Source organism: Hippocampus zosterae, chromosome 12 (genome assembly GCF_025434085.1).
Source record: "Hippocampus zosterae strain Florida chromosome 12, ASM2543408v3, whole genome shotgun sequence".
Lineage (NCBI taxonomy): Eukaryota > Metazoa > Chordata > Actinopteri > Syngnathiformes > Syngnathidae > Hippocampus > Hippocampus zosterae.
Genome location: NC_067462.1, coordinates 656,714 through 677,349, shown reverse-complemented (window position 1 = coordinate 677,349; position 20,636 = coordinate 656,714). Strand labels below are relative to the sequence as shown.

At 53.4% G+C, this 20,636-nt stretch overlaps 1 protein-coding gene across 1 annotated transcript; it reads right to left on the bottom strand.

Moving 5' to 3' along the window:
• Positions 1-8,992: 8,992 nt before the first annotated feature.
• tbx15 (T-box transcription factor 15) lies at positions 8,993-18,748 on the bottom strand. Its single transcript, XM_052082013.1, has 8 exons — positions 18,171-18,748; positions 15,507-15,744; positions 13,332-13,433; positions 11,440-11,611; positions 11,094-11,261; positions 10,951-11,015; positions 9,983-10,080; positions 8,993-9,859 (listed from the first exon to the last, which is right to left on the bottom strand). Exons 1-8 carry the CDS (start codon positions 18,406-18,408, stop codon positions 9,030-9,032), a joined length of 1,911 nt encoding a protein of 636 aa, XP_051937973.1. The 5' UTR covers positions 18,409-18,748; the 3' UTR covers positions 8,993-9,029.
• Positions 18,749-20,636: the final 1,888 nt, after the last annotated feature.

Genomic DNA, 20,636 nt, shown 5'->3' with positions numbered 1-20,636 from the left:
CGTGCATGCGTCTGCCCTCATAAACCATTTCAGCGCAGCTGCGTTCTGCCACTCGAGCTGTCCCGGGATAAGCCTTCTCAAATCTCCCTGCGACCGTCGCAAGCGCGCCGACGCACATGCATGCGCCCGCGACGTGGACGCGCCTAACCCGAACGTCGAATCCAATCCGCGCGCGGGCTTCGGCGCAGGAGGTAACCGGGCGCCCCGAGATGTTGGGAGGCCGTCCCGCACCACCCAAAGGCAAAGAGGCGCCAACCATTCACGCTCGAGGGACCATTGCAACCTGCCGTGAATGTTTTTGGAATGCGGGAGAAAAGTACCCGGAGAAAAGCCGCGCAGGCACCTTGGGGGAACGTGCCGACGAGAGAATCAAAGGCCTCACCTGGTGTCCAACAATTTTCCACGCGTTGTCGTCTTCCCGCGCAAACGGCAAGCTCGGCTAATGAAGCTCGGCGCATTTTGGGAGGTTTGGGGGGGCGAGAGGGGGTAATCAAATAAAAAATGAGGAGCGGGATTTCAAACCTTGAGGGGGCGCGGGGGTGGCCGGGGCAACTTTTTGGGGCCTTAGCACCTGTCGCCTTCAGCCTGGGAGTCATGAATGCAATTGATGAGCCAAGCGGGGCCAGCCCGGGCCCCGGGATCTCCGGCGCAAAGCCAGGGGATCTGCAGACACCTGTCAATCAGGCCCGAAGGGGGCCGGGGGGGAGAATGCTCCACACTTGGCTAGCGAAGTCGCAGCTGTAAGGCGGCTAAGCTCCGAGCCCGAGACGTCTTGTGACATTCTCACGGAAACCGGATCGCGCCGCGTGATGCTAACGCAAGAGTCCCAAGTGCGTGCGCTAGCGGCGCTTCCGCCGCTTCCCTTGAGGCCAGATGGAAGGGGTCCAAAAGTCCAGACCCCCCAAGGTCACTTTGACTTTCAGACACCCCCAAAAGTCTCCTGAAAAGACTGCGCAGATCTGCCCTTTGGATTCCATTCAGCTGAAGCGCAAAATCAATTCACGTGATTCCTTGGTCAAATTTGGCTTGGTGGTGCTCCAAAAGACACCACAAGTCCGCCAGCCGGGGGCCATTTTCAGGCATGCTCGCTGCCGCCTGCTGACGCTCGCCCATCCCCGCTTTGGAGGGTTGAGAACAACAACGGTCTTTGGCACCTGCAGTCCAAGCACGTGGCTTTTATGTTACGTTCTGGTTTTAGGTTTTATGCGCGGCTTTGCCGGGCCCGCCCGAGGCCGCAGCGATCCGCTTCCTTCCGACGGCTCATAAATTCGGACCGACCGTTAGCATCGGTTACGCCACAATACCGCACCCCGTCGGGGTCGCAAACTTAGTTTTGCGAAAGGACCAGCTTCCTCGTGTATTTATTGATTTGTTTTGTCCTCGACCGGAATGTTCTATTTTCAGTTTCCGGTGCAACTTCCCACGTGAATCCATTTGGACTTTTGCTTTGAACACATTTCCAACCGATGCTGACCAAATTGAGCAAAACGGCAAGGACAATTTTGTGGCCTCATCTCATCATATTTGTGATGTCATTCGGTTCTTCAGCATTTGGCTCCCCCCGACTAGCCACTCGTGAACCGAGGCGTTGTTGCCCCCCACCGCCAAGTGGCGTCGGCTTACGCCGGGCTCCCGTTCTGCGTGCAGCGGCGCAATTAATAAGCGCATGCGGAGCTGGAAAAAGCACTTTTGTGATGGTCCATTTGCTTTGCTTTGCTTTGCACGTGATGTAAGATGCGACGTTTCGGCGATTGACGGCGGCTCCCGATTTGTGTTGATGAAATGCTGCTCCGCGGTGCCAATTCCTGATTGCGATTAGCCGCCAGCCTAAATGCCGTCGCTAACCCTTGGGCGTTGCTCTCTCAGGAATTGCCATCGATTCAGGGAAAAGACAAGACGTCCCGCTATCAGATTTGGTGAGTCACCCTCCCCCCCTCCCCCGCAGCAGCACCCTTTCAATCCCCTTTTCTGAGTGGCCAGCCGCAGCTGTCCCGTTTCCCTCTAATTTTTCTCTGTCAGACTTGCTCCTATAATTAGCGACTCGGCCTCAAGGCCCCCCTGCCCCTCAACCCGGCGTCGGTAAAGCCGCCCCGCCTCCCGCATTCCGGGCCGGGCCGCCACCTGCCGCCCCCCTTTATTCCAAGACGGCCGCGGAGGTTCTACGAAGCTGCGCAAGACCAACGAAGAGCGCCGCGGGTCCGCCAAGGTCGGCGCGCGGAGGGACGGGCGCACCTGTCGCCCGCTTGCGTGGGCGTGACAACGCGGCGGCAATAAATGCCCGCATGCCCGCTAAGGGTTTTCCTGACCATGACCAAACGGGTCGCAAAATTCACACACTCCCGCCCCCCCTTGAGCTAGAGTCGCGGCAACCGAGCCAGCGCCAGATTCGGATGCCCCCACCCCCCCAAGACCGGTTCGTCCACGGAGAATATAGTCACCGGCAGATTGGACCGGGCGCCCCCCTCCGTTCGTGCAGATACCGCATGGGAGAGCCGTCTACTTTTGTGCGCAGAAACTCAAGCCACCACAAAGCGGAAGAACGCACGCGGACCGAGCGACTCCGTTGGCTTGAAAATCGGCTGCAAAAACGGACGGCGTGCGCTCAGTCAGCACGTGACGCCCACAAAAAAAAAAAACACTTTGCATCTCCGCAGCTTGATGTGTTAAATTAGTAACATTGCTAACGAGGCGGGGGGGCCAGCCGGGGAGGGGGGGGGGGCGCAAATGGAGGGCATCTGGGGACATGACACAGCTGTCGCTTTTCTGAACGCCGTCACTTCTTCGACGCCGGTGACGGTCCGTTGATAAAAGTGGACTGCAGGCCAGCGCTTGTAAACTTTTGAAAGTCGCCAATAAAAAGACAAAATTAGAAGGGTGCACCCCCTAAAAAAAAAAAAAAAAAAAACACGCAGCCCACCATTCCACTCGCACTCCAAGTCCTTCAGGTCTTTTTACTAAGACGCACGACAAATACATATACACACACACACCCACATGTACATTTTAGATAGAAGTGTATAAAGTTGCTTTTGCAAGCCTTATAAAAATGATCCTTTTTTTTTTTGCATTCTTTTGTGATTATTGCCATTATCCTTTTTTCCCAGAATATTCTTTGGAGTCGAGAACAATTTTGTGTAAAGGATTTGGAAAATATTTGGAGCGGGGTCTGAAATCTGCCGTCCCTCCTTTGACTTCGTTGGACCCTTCCTTGACTTTGATTGCTTAATCTGTGACTTCCCCGGTTGCGCTATGTGTCAAGTACGATTGTCTGCTTTAACGCGACGGTTGCCTCATTGCTTGAGTGTCGCCGTTTTGGGGCTGGGGGGGGCCGGCGGCCGGCTGGCCAAAGTCCACAAAGTATACAAACAAACAATTTGTCCAAACGTGTCGGGTTTCCCCCCGCCGGGCGTTTGGAAACGTCATAAATCAGGCGGATTGTCGAATCTGACGACAAAGCTAATTCCCGTCGGAAAAGGGCCGAGAGCCCCCCGAGAGAGCCCCCGCCCCCGCCGAGCGGGCCTGTCATCGAAGCCGGCCTATAAACATCACAGCTGTCAGCCCGGCTCGCCATCCGAGCGCTCGCGTGCTCCTTCCGAGGGACAATTCTGGCCTCGGCGAATTCCACTTGGCATTTCTCTCGCGTCGGTGCAGGGGGGGTCAGGGGGGTCCTCTCTCGGAGTCAAAAGAGCAAAACGTTCAAAAAAATAAACAAACGGTCGCTGTCCCCTTTGAGCATCTGTTGAAGGGCGTCCGCAAGGGCTTCATCTCCGTAACGGGCGGCCGTGCTGGGAAACGGGGGGGGGGCGGCGGGGTCATCGCCTGGCGCTAAATGTCGTCACGGCCAAAAAATGTCGTCACGGGCAAACGCCGCGGCCCTTTTGCACTCGACAAATGACAACAAATCCCGTCGTTTTTGCCCCCAGTGGGGGAACGATGGCTTTGCAACTTTCTGACAACGCTCGATGGCCGACTTTGCTCGGCGCGCTCATTCCACTTGTTGATCTTTATGTTCAGGAGTTCTCAGCTGGCACGCCGTCTCGAGCTGCCGAGTCGCTCGTCATTCAATGCCGGTCCGTCCGTCAGCGCGTAACTTTTCTCGCTTGCGTGAAAAAGCGATTACGCCGCAGCGGCGCGAACAAGTGCAAAGGCCACTAAAGCGTCGGGGTACTACTTAGCCGCCCCAAATGAAAAGCCGTTCTGAGGCGCTCGTAAATTTAACTTGACATTCCGCCGCGCAGCAGGTGGGGGGGATTAGCGTGGAGCGCTAGGACGCGGGGGCGGTGGCAGGTGACGCGGAGGGGGGGCTCGCGCTGGGTTCAAAGGTCGCCGCGAACGGTAGAAAAGGCCGGCCGTATAAATACATCGCTCGTATAAATATATTCACGTGGTAGGGGCGCACCGAAAGACGTTGGCCCAGAAATGGACGACAACTGCGTCCTCGGAAGACGTCGACCCAGCGCCACCTGCTCGTCGCGGCCACGGCAACGCTTGCGCTGCATTGTGGGTAGCCGGCGCTTGCCTTTGTTCGCCCACAGTCAATCCAAGTACACATCGGGCCCTCCTGCGCCGGTAGAACGAGAATCTTAGTTTTTATTTTGGGGGGGGGGGGGGGGTGGATTGGTTGGCTCGTCGGCCGGTTGTGTTACTTGGGGTCATTCCCATGGCGGTTTGGTTGGTCGGTTCCCTGGGTTGGTTGGACTAGTTGGTTACTTTGGTCGGTCGGTTAGGCCTTCATTCTTTGGTTTGCTACTTTTGCTCGCTCAGTTTGTTACTTTTCTTCGCAAGTTGGCCGGCTTGTTACTTTGGTTGCTAGGCGACTTGAAAGGTCGCTTGACTACTTTGCTTGGGTAGTTTGTTGCAGTATTTGGTTTCGTTTGTTACTTTGGTTGGCTCTGGTTTCGGTTCAGTTCTTTCGCGCTTGGTTTGCGGGTTTGTTGGTCTCGATTCGGTCGCCGTGGTCGCTTACCTTTGTCGCTTGCTTTGTGGCTTTGGCTAGTCGGTCTTCCCGATTGGCCGCGGCGCGTAGGAATCCGAGGCCGAACAAAGCGGTCTCCGAGGCAGCTCGGGCTTTTACCTTCAAAACATTTGTAATGATCACAGGAAGTTTGTTTGAGCGCAGCGTCGCCCCAACGCCAACAGCGAGCCCCGCGCCCCCGACGGTTACAAATTGCGGCATAATGAAGGAGCGCACACATGCGCGGCATCAATCACTTTTATAACGCTTGTCACGTAAAATTGGACCGCAGAGTGTGTCGGCCGCGTTTGAACCGCTCGCCTGTTTCCTGGTTGGCCCCCGGCCCGCCCTTCAGTCTGTCCGCAGGATGAGGGGATCATACGCACGTGCGTGCGTTCGTGCGTGCGCGCATGTGACCTGGAATGGGGCAGTCCAACCGAAGGCCCAACAATAACGACCAAAGCGCGACTCCTGCGCAGTATTGGCGGCTTCACCTTGGTCACCCAGAGCAGTGACCTTGTAACAGGGCCATTTTGGGCACTTTCTGCAAGGTGGCCCCCACAGCCCTCGCTCTACCCCCAAATGCAGGAATCTACCCATTTGACTTTGTCCGTGGGCTGCGCCGTTCGCATCCGAACCTTCCTGCTGGCTGTTGGCGGTTGGCCTTGCACCCTGGCGCATGAAGAGAAAAGCCAGGCGATAACGTGGGCGCTGCGGGCGTCTGGGCCAGGGTGGTTGTTAACAAGGCGGCTAAAAGCCGGCGGCCGCACCGGCGGATGTCGCCGCCGCGTCTCTTAAGGTGTGAGGTTTACACGGGCGCTAGCCGGCTACCGTTGCTCGCACCCCACAAAGCTAACGCCCCTCGAGACACCGACTTCGGTGAGACGCTTTGTTAGCCGGGTGTGCGAAAACAGCGGCGGGAGTTCCTGACAAGTAATAAACGAGAGAAATAAACAGATGGCCCCCCAGCCTACCAGTTTCATCGAGCCCTCCAAAATTTGGTGGACCTGCTTATCATAACGGGACGTCGCAAGCACCCGTCCGTGCCCGGAAAATCATCAGGACGAGGTTGGTTTCCCGTTTCGGTTCGCTTCATTTTGAGCGTCAATTCCTGAAACACCCGTTTCAACCAAAAGACTTGAAATTGGGTTGACGCGTCCATCAAAAGGGGCCGCACGGAAAAACTCTCAAGGAGTGAAATGCAACAGCAAGTCGGCCAATTTGGTTCCAAGCGCATTTATGGAAGTGCGACCGCCATTCCAAGCTAGCAACTCCTACTGGCAGCCCGGCTCCAAAGTGTCACCTTGTTTGCGAGTGGGGGTTGGGGTTTATCCGGGTCACCTGCGTGCTCGGTCAGACTATCCGCCGGACCTCTGGGGCGGGGCAACGCCCAGCCAAACGGACTTCTCTCATTTAGACACGGGGCCTTCTCAACGGGGCGCCTTTCAAAATGAGAAACACCTGCCTATGGGGGTCGACCGTATCTCCAACATCTCCTTTGAATCCCGGGGCTTTAGTGTGTGTGTGTGTGTGTGTGTGTGTGTGTGTATGCGCATGTCGCAAAAACGAGGCAAAATGGCCCGAGGCTACACAGTGTAGCCAGTCATCTGTTCTTTAAAAGGCTCAGTCTGGTGTTGGTTACGCTTGAAAGTGGTGCCCAAATTATTTTTCTTTTTTTTGTAATTGATAAAATGTTTTTTTGTTATTTGTTTGTTTGGGGGGGGGGGTTGGTCCAAATAAAACAGGCTTGAGAAATAATTGGAGCCTGCTTGTGGTGGCAAATTCTCATCAGGGGGGTTAGGGTTAGACCGAGATACGTCAATTGGATTGGAAAAGCGCAACTCATCTCCCCTCGAAAGAAGACATAAAACGGGACACCACACGGCAGCATTCAAACTCCAAAACCACGATATTGTACTCGAGAAATATCATTCAAATCGTCAATTATCCGTCCAAATATAACACCCAATTACCTGAATATCGCAGCTCAGACACTCGACGTCTTGGCGGAATTTTCGCCTTCGCTTCACTTCCTGGTCAAAGTCTCGCTCGAGCTACGTGTTCCCGCGGGATTCTATTCAGCGCTCATCTTAAAGTGACAGTGCGCCAGTCATTCCACGAGGGCAGTATCCATCCATCCATTTTCCGAAGCGCTTGCTCCTCACCGGGGTCGCGGGGGGTGCTGGAGCCTATCGCGGTCGTCTTCGGGCAGTAGGCGGGGGGGACACCCAGCCAATCGCAGGGCACACAGAGACAAACAACCATCCGCGCTCACAGTCACACCTCGGGACAATTTTAGAGAGTTCAATCAGCCTGCCACGCATGGCGAGGGCAGTATTCACTCCCAAAAGTCCAAGTATGGTTCACCTGGTTACATTTGTGATGAACTTTCTATTATTATCATGATATTTTGAAAACCGTTAAGATATCATATGAACTGCGTTTGTGTGCCTTGTGATTGGCTGGCTGACCAGTTGAGGGCGGACTTTGCCCCCTGCCCAAAAATAAGTGAATGGTTGGTGACCTTCGTGAGGATGAAGCGGAGGCCACGGATGAATGTTGCACGAATGAATGCATGACCATCTCGAGTGGAAATCCAGATTTTCACGATAATGCTGATGTAGAAATGTGCTCCGGCGCATCGCTGACACTTCACAGCTGACTTGACGTGTCTGGCAGACTTTTGCGCCGTTTGTTTTTGATCGAACACTTCAACGCGCGTCCAAACTGCCAAAGGCAAAAATGGGCGTGCGCCGCGGGCAATCATTTACACCGACGGAATCTGGGCCGGATCCGCGGCTCAGCTTCTGCAGTTCCGATCCGAGATTCTCGCCAAGCGCGGCCTTCTCGTAGCGCGAGCGCGTCCGAGGAGTCGAGGCCAAAAGACGACGGCCTCAAATTTATTTGCCGCTCGGGTGTCGGATGCCTGCCGCCCGCTCGCTCGTCCGTCACGGCCGCGTCGGGAATGATGAAAGGCTTGCAGGACCTTCCTTTCCACTCGAGAGACTCTGATGGATGGCGCGAGGTCCGTGATGTCACCGCCGAATCCCCGGCGGCTGGAAATAACGTCCGCGTGGCTGGCGCGCAGCCAAAATGATGAAATCATGCTCCTCGCCGCTCGTTATTTCACGTCCCTCCCGCTCCGCGAGAAGGAAAACAACAGGTGGTTCCGATTGTCTTGGTGGTCCTCATCGGCTCGGGCAGAAAGGATCAGAAACCGAGACTTCTGCCGCTGGCTTGGTGTTGAGTAGTAGAGCCATCCTCCAGAACGGATGAGAAGGGGCGCGCCCCCCCCCCCTACCCCGAAAAAGGTGTATCCCGTACACGTTGGCGCCTGGCTTCGGCTTTCGTCACACAGCTAATGTTAGCCGCGTTGCGAAAGGAAAGGAAAACCATTGAAAGACATCCTGAACTAAAATGTTTATTGAGCTTTTTATGTGCTTGGCACATTTTTTTTATTTACATTTGCACAATTGCACCAAAAAAGAAGACTTTTTTTTGCCATGTCACCCATTTGTAGAACAACCGGTGGACTGCTCAGCACTTAAATAGCACAAAACACACACTTGAGCAACTCGGCTTTGCTATTGCTGATAACTTCACACGTTTAAGCTTAGTGATTGCATTCGGCATTTTTGAAATATAGATCGATCCATAGATCCATCTATATATATCTATATATGCTAAGAGACATAATTCACTCCAAAATGGTGGCGGCAGGTGTCAATCCGTCAAGGGATTTTGCTGCGGTCGGTATGGGGCGTCCATATCTCCCAAAAGACGAGTTCCCGGATGGCCTTGAAAACGCCCCCCCCCCCCCTTTCTCCCCACACTCAATCGCTTGCAGTGGAATCGGGCGGCGCAACTGTTGAAGCGTAGCCCCTTTGCATTCAGACCTGACACCGCCCTTCTGCCGCCCCCAAATCACCTTAAATAGTCGCGAGGCACCCCCGCCCCCCGAAGAGCTTTTTAAGAAGAGGCAAGCAAGCTCCCATCCTTTTTTAAAAGGTTAAAAATGTTCCGATTTTGCGTCAGAAGAACGCCGCCTGCCCCCCCCCCACCAATCCCCGAGTCTCTACACCATGTGCATGGACATCTGGGAAGGGGCGGCGTACTGGCGGCCGTCGCAGGCGGCGCCGCCCTGCTGCTGGCCGCCGCCGTTGCCGATCATGTGCACGGTGTCCACGTTGCCGTTGGACAGGTACTGGCGCTCGGCAAAGGCGCCGGCCTGGGCGGAGGAGCACAGCGGCCCCCCCTGCGGCTTCTCGGGGCTGGCGGCCAGGCGGGGCGAGGCGGGGAAGTTGTATCCGTACAAGTTGTAGGGGTTGTGCAGGGAGAAGGCGTTGTAGGAGCCCTGCTGCACGTGGTGGTGGTGGTGGTGGTGGTGCCCCCCCCCGAACACGTGAGCCGAGGACGGCGAGGATCCGGAGGGAGCGCCGGCCGGGGCGCCACCGGACCCGCCGGCGCCCGTTTGCATCACGTACTGAAGCTGCGAGGCGGGGAAGGTGCCCAGCTGGCCTCCGTAGGCATCCATTTTGCCGGCGCCAGCGCCACCGCCGCCGGGAGCCCCGCCCTGCATGCCGATCAAGGAGGAAGTCCTCTGCGTCAAGAAGGAGTCGGCGGGCTGGGCGGCGGCCACGCCCCCGCCCGCCGCCTGCAGGCGTCCGTAGGAGCCGTCCGCCAGGCCGCCGTAGCCCTGCAGCGCCGCCATGTTGCCGCGGGCGCACGGCGGGTACTCGGAGAGGCCCAGGTTGCACAGCTGGCTCTCCCGGCAGCCCACGTTGAAGGTGTTGGGCGGCAGGTGGAAGGCGGGCGGCGAGCAGGACGGCGACAGCAGGTGGGCCGCGCCGGAGGGGGAGGGCGTGCCCGTGCTGGACGTGGTCGGCGACGTGCCCGTGCTGCCGCCTGAACACACGCGCGTGCAAAGCCTCGCTTGTAAAAGTCAAAGCAGACGTTTGTCGCGGAGGACGACAGAAAGCGGGCGAGAGCAAAGCCCGAAATGTGCAAGTCAACAATTTGCGCGCTGACCTTGCTGCTTCTGCATGTTGGTGAAGTCTTCAAAGGTGAGCGTCCTGACCGGCGGCCTCCAGAACGCGTACGTCTCCATGATGGCCTCCAGGCCCGTCCTGAGCCGCGACACACAAAAACATGCCTGTTGCTAAACATGAAGCGGCCTGTGTCATCAAACTTTTTTTTTTTTAACCAATCAGATTTTAGATTCACCGAAAAGGTTTCCGTCCTCTGACCGGTTCAGCTCAACACGTGTTTTTTCCCCCCTCCCATGTGCGGCAAACATTGATTTCACGGCGGAGGACACAATTTCCAAATGGGCCTTTTCAAGAACAGGTGGACAGCGCGAGGAGAGAAGACTTGCGGCCCAGACGTTTGACGCGGCGCAGACGTCCGCGGGAGAGCAAGGCCGCAAACGCTACGTTAGCGCTCACGCTAATTGGCCGCCGTCCGTGTCCATTTGTGCGCCGGACCTCGCTCAAAGTTTCAGACAGTTTGCGTTCACATTTTTACTTGACATGGAGACAACAACAAAACTAACGAGCATTTGGAATTGGACCTCACTAGCCGCACGCAAAATATTCCCATGCTGGGGGGCCCCCCCCAAGATTCCTGCCGTCACCCGCTTGGCAACGCAGTCAAAGAAGTTTGCGGCGGAAAAGCGTGAGATCCCACGGCGGGCCGAGCATCTTAATTGGAGTCGGCCGGAAAGGTTTTGGGACGGCACCCGAGACGCGGAGACGGGCCCTCGGAGCGCAAAAGTCGGCGTCATCTTCTCATGTGTTGCCGTTTTTTTTCCTTTGAACGGCGGGCCATAAATCACCGAGGCCATTGTTGGAGAAGCGAAATAGATGTCCGCGCCCGCCCATAATGCGGAGCAGATGGCGGCGGCCGCCTTTCATGTTCGACGCCCCGCACCCCGATTCCGCCGACGCGCCGATTCAAAGACAAGGTAGCGGATGATGTCGGCAAGGACACGGACGCACCTGTTTCTGCCGGAGTCCCGGAAACCTTTGGCAAAGGGGTTCCGGTCGATCTTTAGTCTGGTGATCTGCAGAGCAAAAACCCCAACGGGTAAGCGCGGCTGGCGGGCCCCTGCGGTGCGACGTGGCACGGCGGTTGACGGTACCTGCTGGTTCTGGTAGGCGGTGACGGTGGTGAAGACGGTCTCGGAAAAGCTGAAGGTCTTGACGCCCTCGCCGGCCGGAACCGTCTTGTTGGGCGACAGCTCGCTGCTGAAGTCCTTGCGGATGACGTGAACGCGGGGCTGGTACTTGTGCATCGAGTGCAGGATGATCTGCGGGAAAAAGGCAACCAAAGCGCATTCCTTCTTGCGGTTGTCATTCATGCCAGAGCCACGCATGCCAACGGACGTCTTGACTTTCCACGTAAAGGGACCGACGGACAGCGGCAAAAGGCGAGCCGAGGCCAAAAGCGGCACGAGAATGCCAAGCCATGGAGTTGCGCCAACTCACGTGTCCTTGGTCGTCCAGCTCGTTGTTGGTGAGCTTGAGCTTGTCGAAGCTGACCACCTGCCGCATCCACGTGTCGCCCGACGCCAGCGAGTCCGGGTGGATGTAGACCCGCGGGGGCACCGGCGAGTCGGCGTTGCCCGCCACCATCCACTTGGAGCTGTGGTACACGTACCTGCGCATCCGCCCGGAGACAACAAAAAAAGGATCACGGCGAGCCGCTGTTCGGGAAGCTGCGCCGTTCACAAAGGGAAGGTGTGCATCCGGGATCAATGCCGTGCCTTGTTTTCTTTTGAGGAAAACAAAGGTGTCGCTTTGAGGGAGGCTTGGGTGCTTTTGGGGGGGTTTTCTCCCCCTCAAAATGCCACGGCGGTTGCTGCCGGCGACCAACGGAGCTGATTCTGTCCCAGTGTGAACAACGGCATCCGGATCCGTTTGTCCGGATGGGCGCCGCCATGATGCCGAGCGTGTTTTTTACTGCTGGGAAAATCGTGAGGCCTTTCTTTGGGTTTCTTCTCAGGCCGAGTCGATGGCGCTTTTCGGGTTCTCCACAATTGCGCTTGGCTCAGCCGTGCTCGGGAGTCAAGCAGAATGGCAGGCGGCAGCCAACGTTTCCACCGCTCGCTTTCCATTTGCTTGACGATTCCGACTGGCTGGTCCATTTGCGATCTTCATCCTTTGGGGAGATGACGCCGCGCGGGCCTTCCGTCAGGCTCGGCTCATTTCACGTCGGCGTGCTCCGCTGCGCGCAATGCTGCTGCTTTGCCATTCGCTGTTGACAGACGCTCCTTTTTCCCGCCCATCCAGCTTCCCGTCGGTTTTTTTTTTTTTACATTTTATTGCACACGCAGAAAAATATGAAAAGTACAAATGGGCCTTTTGGCGGAATGGGAGGCCCCGGGACGGGAAATGGGCCAAAACATACAAAAGCCAAAGAAAGAATACTTTTTGGGATGTCAATTCCTTTTTGGGGGGGAACTTTCCGTGCTGGAGTCTGCGCTCGCTTGAATCCACTGGGAAAAGAAGTCGCTTTGAAAATGTCCCATCCACTCAAACGGCTTTATGTCATGTCCTTTTTTTTCCTTAAATATTACTTTACTAAATCAAAGAATTGATTATTTTACCAATCAACTTCAATATTGTGCCGGGGTGGGGGGGGGGGGGGGGCGGCCATTCAGAATTGGCCTCCAGCGGACATTGGTGTGCCGGGCCGGCCTCCCTTGGCTGCGGTTCGCTTGGAAAGCAAACGCTCCTTTCGGCGCCATTTCGGGAGCTCGTTTGGAGAACAGACAATTTCGTCACCGATCATCTTTGGTCACATTTTGGGAGGAGGACGTTTTACCGAAATCGCAAACTCGTTTCTGTCGAGTAATTGGCGAGATCGTCAATGTGTGGCACGATTAGCTCACCGATGTTTTGATGTCTTGATAGTTACGCTATCGCTCCGCATGGTGGCGCCTCTTTAAGTGACAACGTCACTTTTTTTCCTTAAACTTCAGGGGAGAACTCGTTTTTTTCTTCTTTTAAGCCGACCGCTGTGCTCACGAGTGGCGTGTGGTGAAGTTGAGGAACCGCCGTTTTGTTGAGAGTAAACAGGTGTTTGAGGAAATTCGAGAAGTCTTTGCGGCGCAACGTGTCCCGGGCCGGTTTCCTCCTCGGCTCACGCCGCCACATGTGTCAGTGCGCGGTTTCGTTCCCGGGGTAGTCGGAGTCAAAATTCAGATGGCGGCAGGGGACAAAATTGGCTTGGACCATTTCAGGTGGCGGGTGGTTTGGCCGTTTTTTACCCTCTCCCGCAAGTGCTTCGTCGAGGCCGCTATGAAAGCTCAAGTGACGACAACGAGCGTGCTTCGACCAACTTGCGAATTGCAGGGCCAGCGAGTGCGGAGGCTCACCGGTATCTCTTGTTGTCCACGGGCACGATGTCCATGGCGATGTAGTACTGCTGGTGAGGATCCAGGCCGGCAATCTTGACTCGCATGGCGGGAAACATCCTCCTGAAGTGGCAAAAAAAAAAGAAAAGAAAAGTGAGCACCGAGACACGTTCGGACAAAGCTCAATGTGTGCAAAATTTTTCGGGTTACGACGCGCGTCATAGGACACCGTTCATTTCGCCAAACCGCTTCTCTTAATATTATTCTTGTTGTGACGGCGGTTCACGCTCAACAATCGTCGAGTCCAAAAAATAAAAAAGCTAATCACCAAGCCAGTGATTTTGCACTTTTGACAACTATCCCAAATGGTTGTGTAAGTTGAGGGCTTGGTTGTTTTTAGTGGATAGCTCGACTTTAAGAATGGGCGAAAGCTTGAATGCAGTTTTATTAAAATTGGGGGGAAAGTCGTCCGCACCGCAGCACGTTGAGAACACAACTCCTTCTTCCGGCTACCAAAACACTTCCTGTTTCGTTCAGCCAATCAGACGCTCTCAACATAAACACGTTTCAGAAATTAGGAAAGACAATCGAATGTATAATGTGTAATGTTCAAACGTGAAATGAGAACTAACAATTTAACAAAGGTTTACAATCGTAACGTAAAAATATATGTTTTTCCACCGTTTGTTTTTAAACAGGTCTCGCGTCCTTGAATTGGGAGCGTTTTGTCGCCGCGACATTAAGCCTTGATCCTTTTCCCACATCATTCGGTCACATTTCTGATGAACAACTCACCGCCAATGTATGTTCAATAAAGGCCAAGCGCCCCCCTCTTCCCGCCCCCAAAAATAGAATGACTCAAGATGGGCTCAAGCGGTCGTAACGAAATGGACAAAGCGAGGCCATTCTTGCAGTGGACTAAGTATGCGTGTTCTCGTTTTCAAACCAACAAAAAAAAGGGCAGGCGAGCAGCACATGGCGAGGAAAGCGAAGACTGTGCCGGATCAATAAATGGCGGCTTCATTAAAATGCCTCGCTGACGTCATCGCGGCTGGACGCCGACGCGCCGCTGTTTTACGGCGTTCGCTTCGGGATGGAAAAAGGAGGGGTGGTGGGGGGACCCCGAGGCCTGCTCTCTCCATTCTTATCGTGACACGAAGAGAGGAAAAGAATTAAAAAAAAAAAGATCGTAAAAGGTTCCGCGAGGCTAAAGCGACTGCGGGCGAATCAAGTGTCAGCGTGCAGACAGGCACTTTGTCGGGGCCTCGGGTGGACCGCAGCGCGAGAGCCGCCTCTCGACCGCTTCTTTTTCAGACTCGTTTTCCCGAGCGCTCGTCGTATGTAGATATTTAGGAAAAAGGAAAAAAAACAACCAACCAGAATGGGGCGGGGGGCAAAGGCGTCACCTTTTTAGCACTCTAGGGACGAATTGGGCAGTTTTCAAATGTTCCAAGTGAGCAAGCAAGCCTGCCGATTTATTTTGCCTCGAGTTGTTAAGGACCGAGACGCGAGCGCCTCGAGGAAACGAAACACATCCAATGCGCAAATGTGCAGCGTGAACAAACTATTCGATATATTTTCAAATGAGAAAGTCCCCCCCCCCAAAAAAAAATCAAGCTCGGAGAATTTTTTTTTACATTGGCACGATTAAGAAAGGTTTGCCTTTTATTTTAGTCAACCCAAAGTCATGTTGGGAATAGGCTGACCACAATGAAAGTTGTCACAAAATGCTGCATATATAAGAACTGGACAAAAATATATTTTTTCATCTTGAAATTGCCTTTTAAAATAAGCCAGCAGATCGAGCTGTATTGGAGAAATACAAATCAGCAACACGACGTTGAAGAGAAAACACGAATACGGAAAGTTGAACTGAACGCACATGCGGTGGAATAAGCACGACGCAAAAAGAACTCGGGAATATTCCGCATGTATGACTTTGACCCGCGCAGAATACAAAAGCAAAATTGAAGCGCGGGGCCAAAATGGGGTGACGCGTTCGAATCGATGTCCGTTTCCATTTATAACGGAAAGGCCCGTTTTGGTGGCTTTGGACTTGGCTCGGGTGGTTCCACCATCTGATTTTCGCGGCCGCATCAAATGGACCAAATTCACCCCAACCTCATTTCCGGGTCGAGCAGCAACCTTTGGCTTTTTTTTTTTTTTTTTTTGGACGGTAGCGTGCGTGATCTCTACCTGCCGGCCTTGGTGATGATCATCTCGGTTCCGATGTCGTGGAATCGCTTCCACAGGTCGGCGCACTGCAGCTCCACGTGGATCTCGTCCATGGACGCCGCCAGCGGGGAGGACGAGGAAGAGGGAGCCAGCTGGGGGGCCGCCGCCGCCGCCCCGGCCGACGGCAGCGGGCCGAAGGAGCACGCCGTCCGCTCGGCCAGGTCGGAGCCGTCCGAGCCGTTCGGACTCGCCTCAGAGTCTGCACGAGCGGCACCGAGCGACGAGTTATTTCGCGAGCACAACACAAGGGGGGGGGGGGTCGTCACATACAGACAAAGGCTTCCACTTGACTCCCAAAAAGCGACCTAGAATTTGATCGCTTCTCGGGGTGTTGGTGTCGGGATTGACTGTCACGCCTTGATGACGCAGCTCAACAATGAGTGACATTTTGAACTCAGAAACGCATGTTCGTTTTTTTAAGTGATGTGGGGAAGGGGGGGGGGGTGCTGATGCCGAATCTGCCCTCGTTTTTTCTCCAGCACGTTGACGATGTAATGGCAAAAACGTAACACGAAAGCTTGGTTTTCGGCGACAGGTGCTTTCTGAAAGGCCAAAGGTGCACGTCAAGCACGGCTCGCGTGCTTGCTGCAACTTGTGGCAAAAAAAAACAATTCGTAGCAAGACGTTTTGGGACTCGGCGTCAAAAAGAACACCAACGATCGCCAACGCGATGATGAGGACGACGACTCAAGTTTTCACGGAGGAAACAAAGGAGAAAAAAAAGAAGCGGAGGCCGAACGGGAGCGCGCGCGCGTGCGAGCGCTTCATGAGTTGGGCAGGACACATTGCGATTGGCCGCGCTCTTTTTGGGGCGACCTTTTTGAACGAAAAGGTCCCGAGTAGCACTTGCTGGAAAATGAGCCTTGTCCTCGCCTCGCCTCAGCCGAAGTGCCTTGCGGTGTCTTTTTTTTTTTTTTGTTCCCCTCTCTCCAAGTGGAACGATTGACTTGTTGCGCCGGTCGCAGTTTGGTGACTCCACTGATGCTTTAAAAAACGAGCCGAAAATCGAGTGCAGCGTCTTGGGAGTGTCAAAATACAAGATAGTTCTTCGGAAACTTTTGTGTTGAGTTGATTTGCGTTTTCTTGAAAATGGGTCAATTGGCTGGTGAATTTCGGGTTTTAGTGTCAGTCGGGATAAAATAGTAGCACACGTGATATTGTCATTGCATCCTTCCATTCGGAAAAAAAGAAAACACGCCGGGGGAAAAGTCGTGGCCCAACAGACAAATTGTGGCAGTCTTGGCGGTGACCCCCACCCATCTGAAGGATAATGAAATCTGCTTGGTGTAAAAACGCAACGAAAAGGAGCAAGAAATGCTGCAAAATGATGAGAACGAAAGAGTGCTTGCTACGTGGGTCGAACAAAACATTTTGTCTTTTTGTTGCTTTTACGCACTTGGGGGGGGGGCGTTGGGGAGAAAGAAAACGAAAAGCCGAGAGGCCGTGCAGTGCGCGTGACAGGAGGCCGGCGTCTCCTTTTCTTTAGCTTTTTTTTTCCTTCCGCAGCTTTTGGGGAAGCACATTTCCACGCGCATCGAGTTACGTTTCAGATTGCCGGTGCAAAAACCGCGCCAATGCGGTCGTCCCCGAGTCGTCTCTCCGACACGTCCGAGTTGCTTTTTGCCGAGCGATCCACAGCTTGTACGGGCGCTGCTGCTCGTCGTCAAATCGCCTCGTCGACTCAAACGTCCAGACAGCCCGCGTCATGCGAGCGTAGCCTTAAAAATGGACGGCTTTTTTTTCTTCCTTTTTTGGGGGGGGGCCGATTGTCTTTGATGTGATTTTTAGCTCGCTTTTGTTTTCTTCGCATCGTTGCTTTCAAAATGAAGGGACGGCTTTTCCAAATACTCGCGTGCCTCTTTGGCTCTAAATTGGACGTCATCGTGACGATATTGTGGTTGACGACACGTTCTCAAGTCCATCCGTGCCGAAAACGAGAAAAACGCACGCGCGGCCTTCCGTTTTTTGATCCCCTCGACGAGACGGACGACTTGCGCGCTCCCGTTTCGCGGCCACCCGCCGTCGGTGAAGCCTTCGCGTAGCGCTTCAACCAAAACTGGTCAATACGCCCGACCAAAATCTCATCTTGAACAAATAACGACGTTCTTAGATATTTATATGTCTTATTTAGGATTCTTATTTACGTTTCGCAGAACGCCCCGACGGTTTTATTTTTATCCTTGAAGCTGAAACGGTGTCGTTTCAAACCCCGGGTTGAAAGGATGTGATGCGGCTACACTTTCTGAGGCGGAATTTTATGAATCACGTTTGACAACATCAAGCCGTTTGCAGGCTGCCACCGAAGCCGCTTGGCGCAACACCGTCAGCGCTCAGTCGCGCAAATAACAATCATGGCAGACGGTTCAAATGGCGCTAAACGTGCTACTTTTCGTCCTTCCACCGACATCGACATGACACTTCATTTAAAACACGTCGCTCGACGTTGTTGTTTTGGCACCATTCGGGACGGGACGCGTACTTGAACGCGCGCGCCTCCGCGGGCCTAAAGCCAAACCGTTCGCCGAGCCGCGCTGCCTTCACGCGCCTTGCTCTCCGGGAAGATGGAAAAAAAAGAAAGAAAAGACAAGAAGCTGCGTGTGTGGCGTTGCGAGCATGCGCACTGACCCGGGTCCATGTCGAGGCAGTGTGCCGGATCGTCCAAGTGGAGGCCGTCGTCGTCGTCGTCGACTTCGTCGTCCTTGTGGTGGTCCCAGCCGACGCCGGAGACGCCGCCGGCGGCGGCTGCGGCGGCGGCGGCGGCTGCCCGCAGTTTCCGCTTCTTGCCGGAGCCGATGAGGGCTTCCACGGAGAACGCGCTGGCTCTCGAGCTCAGAGCGGCGGCCGAACGCCTCCTCTCACTCATGTCCGGAGCGCAGCGAAGCACCCGCACGCCCCGCACCGCGGGCGGCAAAAGACAATCCCCCCACCCCCCCGGCCCCAAAAAACAAAAAAGGGCCCTGAAAAGTAATCCGGCACTCAGAAGAAGCAGGAGCGCTGCGCGGAGCTTGCCCGGGCCGCCATGGTGGAGTGTTTGCTGAGCGAGTCGCTTCGGATTGATCCGCCCGCCCGGACCAGCGCTTTTTTTCAAGTTGTGGGCGTGGCCGCTTCCGTCGCCCAATCGGAAGCCGGAGCCGGCTGCCAGGCAAACTTTTTCCACCAATGGCGCGAGAGCCACTCCCGCCACAAGACCCCGAATGCACGCGCAGCCCGAACGCCGCGAACAGCTGTCAATCACATGTACGCAGACTCCAGAGAACCAAAATAATCATGAAGAAAAGAAAAAAAACGAAATACATGCATGATAAGCCATCAATCGTCACGGAGTACTCTGAGATTTCGATGCGGATGATTATTGTTATTGTTTGAAATCGTACTAAAAAAATAAAACACGTGATCGCCCAGGTGAGCCGAAGAATGGGAGAAATTCAAATGTAAACGAATTACGGTATTGTTAATATTTAGTATTAATAATTTCTTTGAATTTATTTCGCCCCGAATAATACCTCTTGCAACCAGCCTGTTACGAGACGCATAAACGGGAATCTCACCTCATGACTATTATGACAAGTTGCGCTTTTTATGATCACGAAGGTGGCTACATGAAAAGTTGCTGTTTCCTAATACACGTTAATACAACAGCGGCTTAACGAAACGTCGAAAATCCATCAGCGCAAATATTTCTCTGGGTCCTTTACAAAAAACATCTCATCATCAACATGTCACGCAAAGCCAACGACGGGTGCAATTAAAATCCACACGATGAGTGCAAATTCTAATTATTGAAGAGAAAAAGCAACGTGTGCATGCCGTACAAATTTCAGGAGCATGCATCATTTTTTCACGAGGCCGGGTAACGCAAATCAAAGTAACAATGTGTGTCTGTGGGTGGATTTCTGTTTCACACAATCATAATACAACCACACACACACACACACACGAATATATAGATAGATATAGAAAAAGAGCGATCTATACATCGATAGAGTGGCCGCCCTGATTTGATTCTTGTTCAAATCTACTACATAGTCATTAAAAAAAATGCAACAAAAAAGAATACTCCGGATGACGCTTTTCAATGTCATTTTTTAGCTGTATTTATTTATTTTTTGCTTTGTTCCTCACGAACAGCATGACGACGTGACAACGTTGCTGCCTTTCATGTGCAGAACCTGAGCAGAACTTGTTTGGCCCCGACCGACCTCTGCAGCAACTAAAGAGGGCAAAAAAAGAAAAGAAAAATAAATAATTAGAGTCGTAAAACACACGTACAAGGCCCGGGCAAGCACACACACACGCACACACACGCGCGCGCGCGCACATACGAAGTTAGGACGTGTTTTATACTCAAATAAAAGCGAAATGGCGATGTGATTTTTGTGGAGTAAAGTAACAATTTTGATCATTCGAAATGAATAGGAAACGCCTTTCAAGAGTTGAATAAAAATAAGAAGCCTTTTTTTCGGTTTAAACGCAGTGAAGTGTAATCGTTTTGTTTAGGTTCATGGTGACCTAATGACGTGTTTTCCCCGTGTGCATAAAACACGTTTTGCACACGTTTGACGTTGAGTTTTTTTTTAGGGTGTGAAAATGTCCGTTTTTTAAAGGGGCTGTTAACACAAACGTGTGTGTGTGTGAAAGAGAGAGAGAGAGAAGAGGATGACAACAACCAAAAGGGGGAAAAGCAAGAAAAATGGCGGCCAGTGGGCGATGAAAATCCGGGGTTGTTCATTTGGGGCATTTTTAGTCGTTTCGTATTTTGTCCCAACTGAGACGAGAATCGTGGACAAGTGGTGCAAATTGTCATTTGATTTTAAACGTTATCTCTTCGCGTGGGAAATGTCCTCTGTGCGTGTATTGTTGCGCGTGTAAATATTGTTGGCTGTGAACTTTTCAATCCATCATGAGTTTTGGTCTAGAAAATTGGACAAAAAAATAAAACTAAAATCGTAAATACCACGAAAAATACGAAACGATCACTTTCAACGTTTAAAAATGAATGATTATTTTTTGTGATCGGGAACCACCCCAAATGAACGCAGGAAACTACGATGCAGGTTCTGTCGGTTAAAAATAAAAAAGAAATGATGCGGA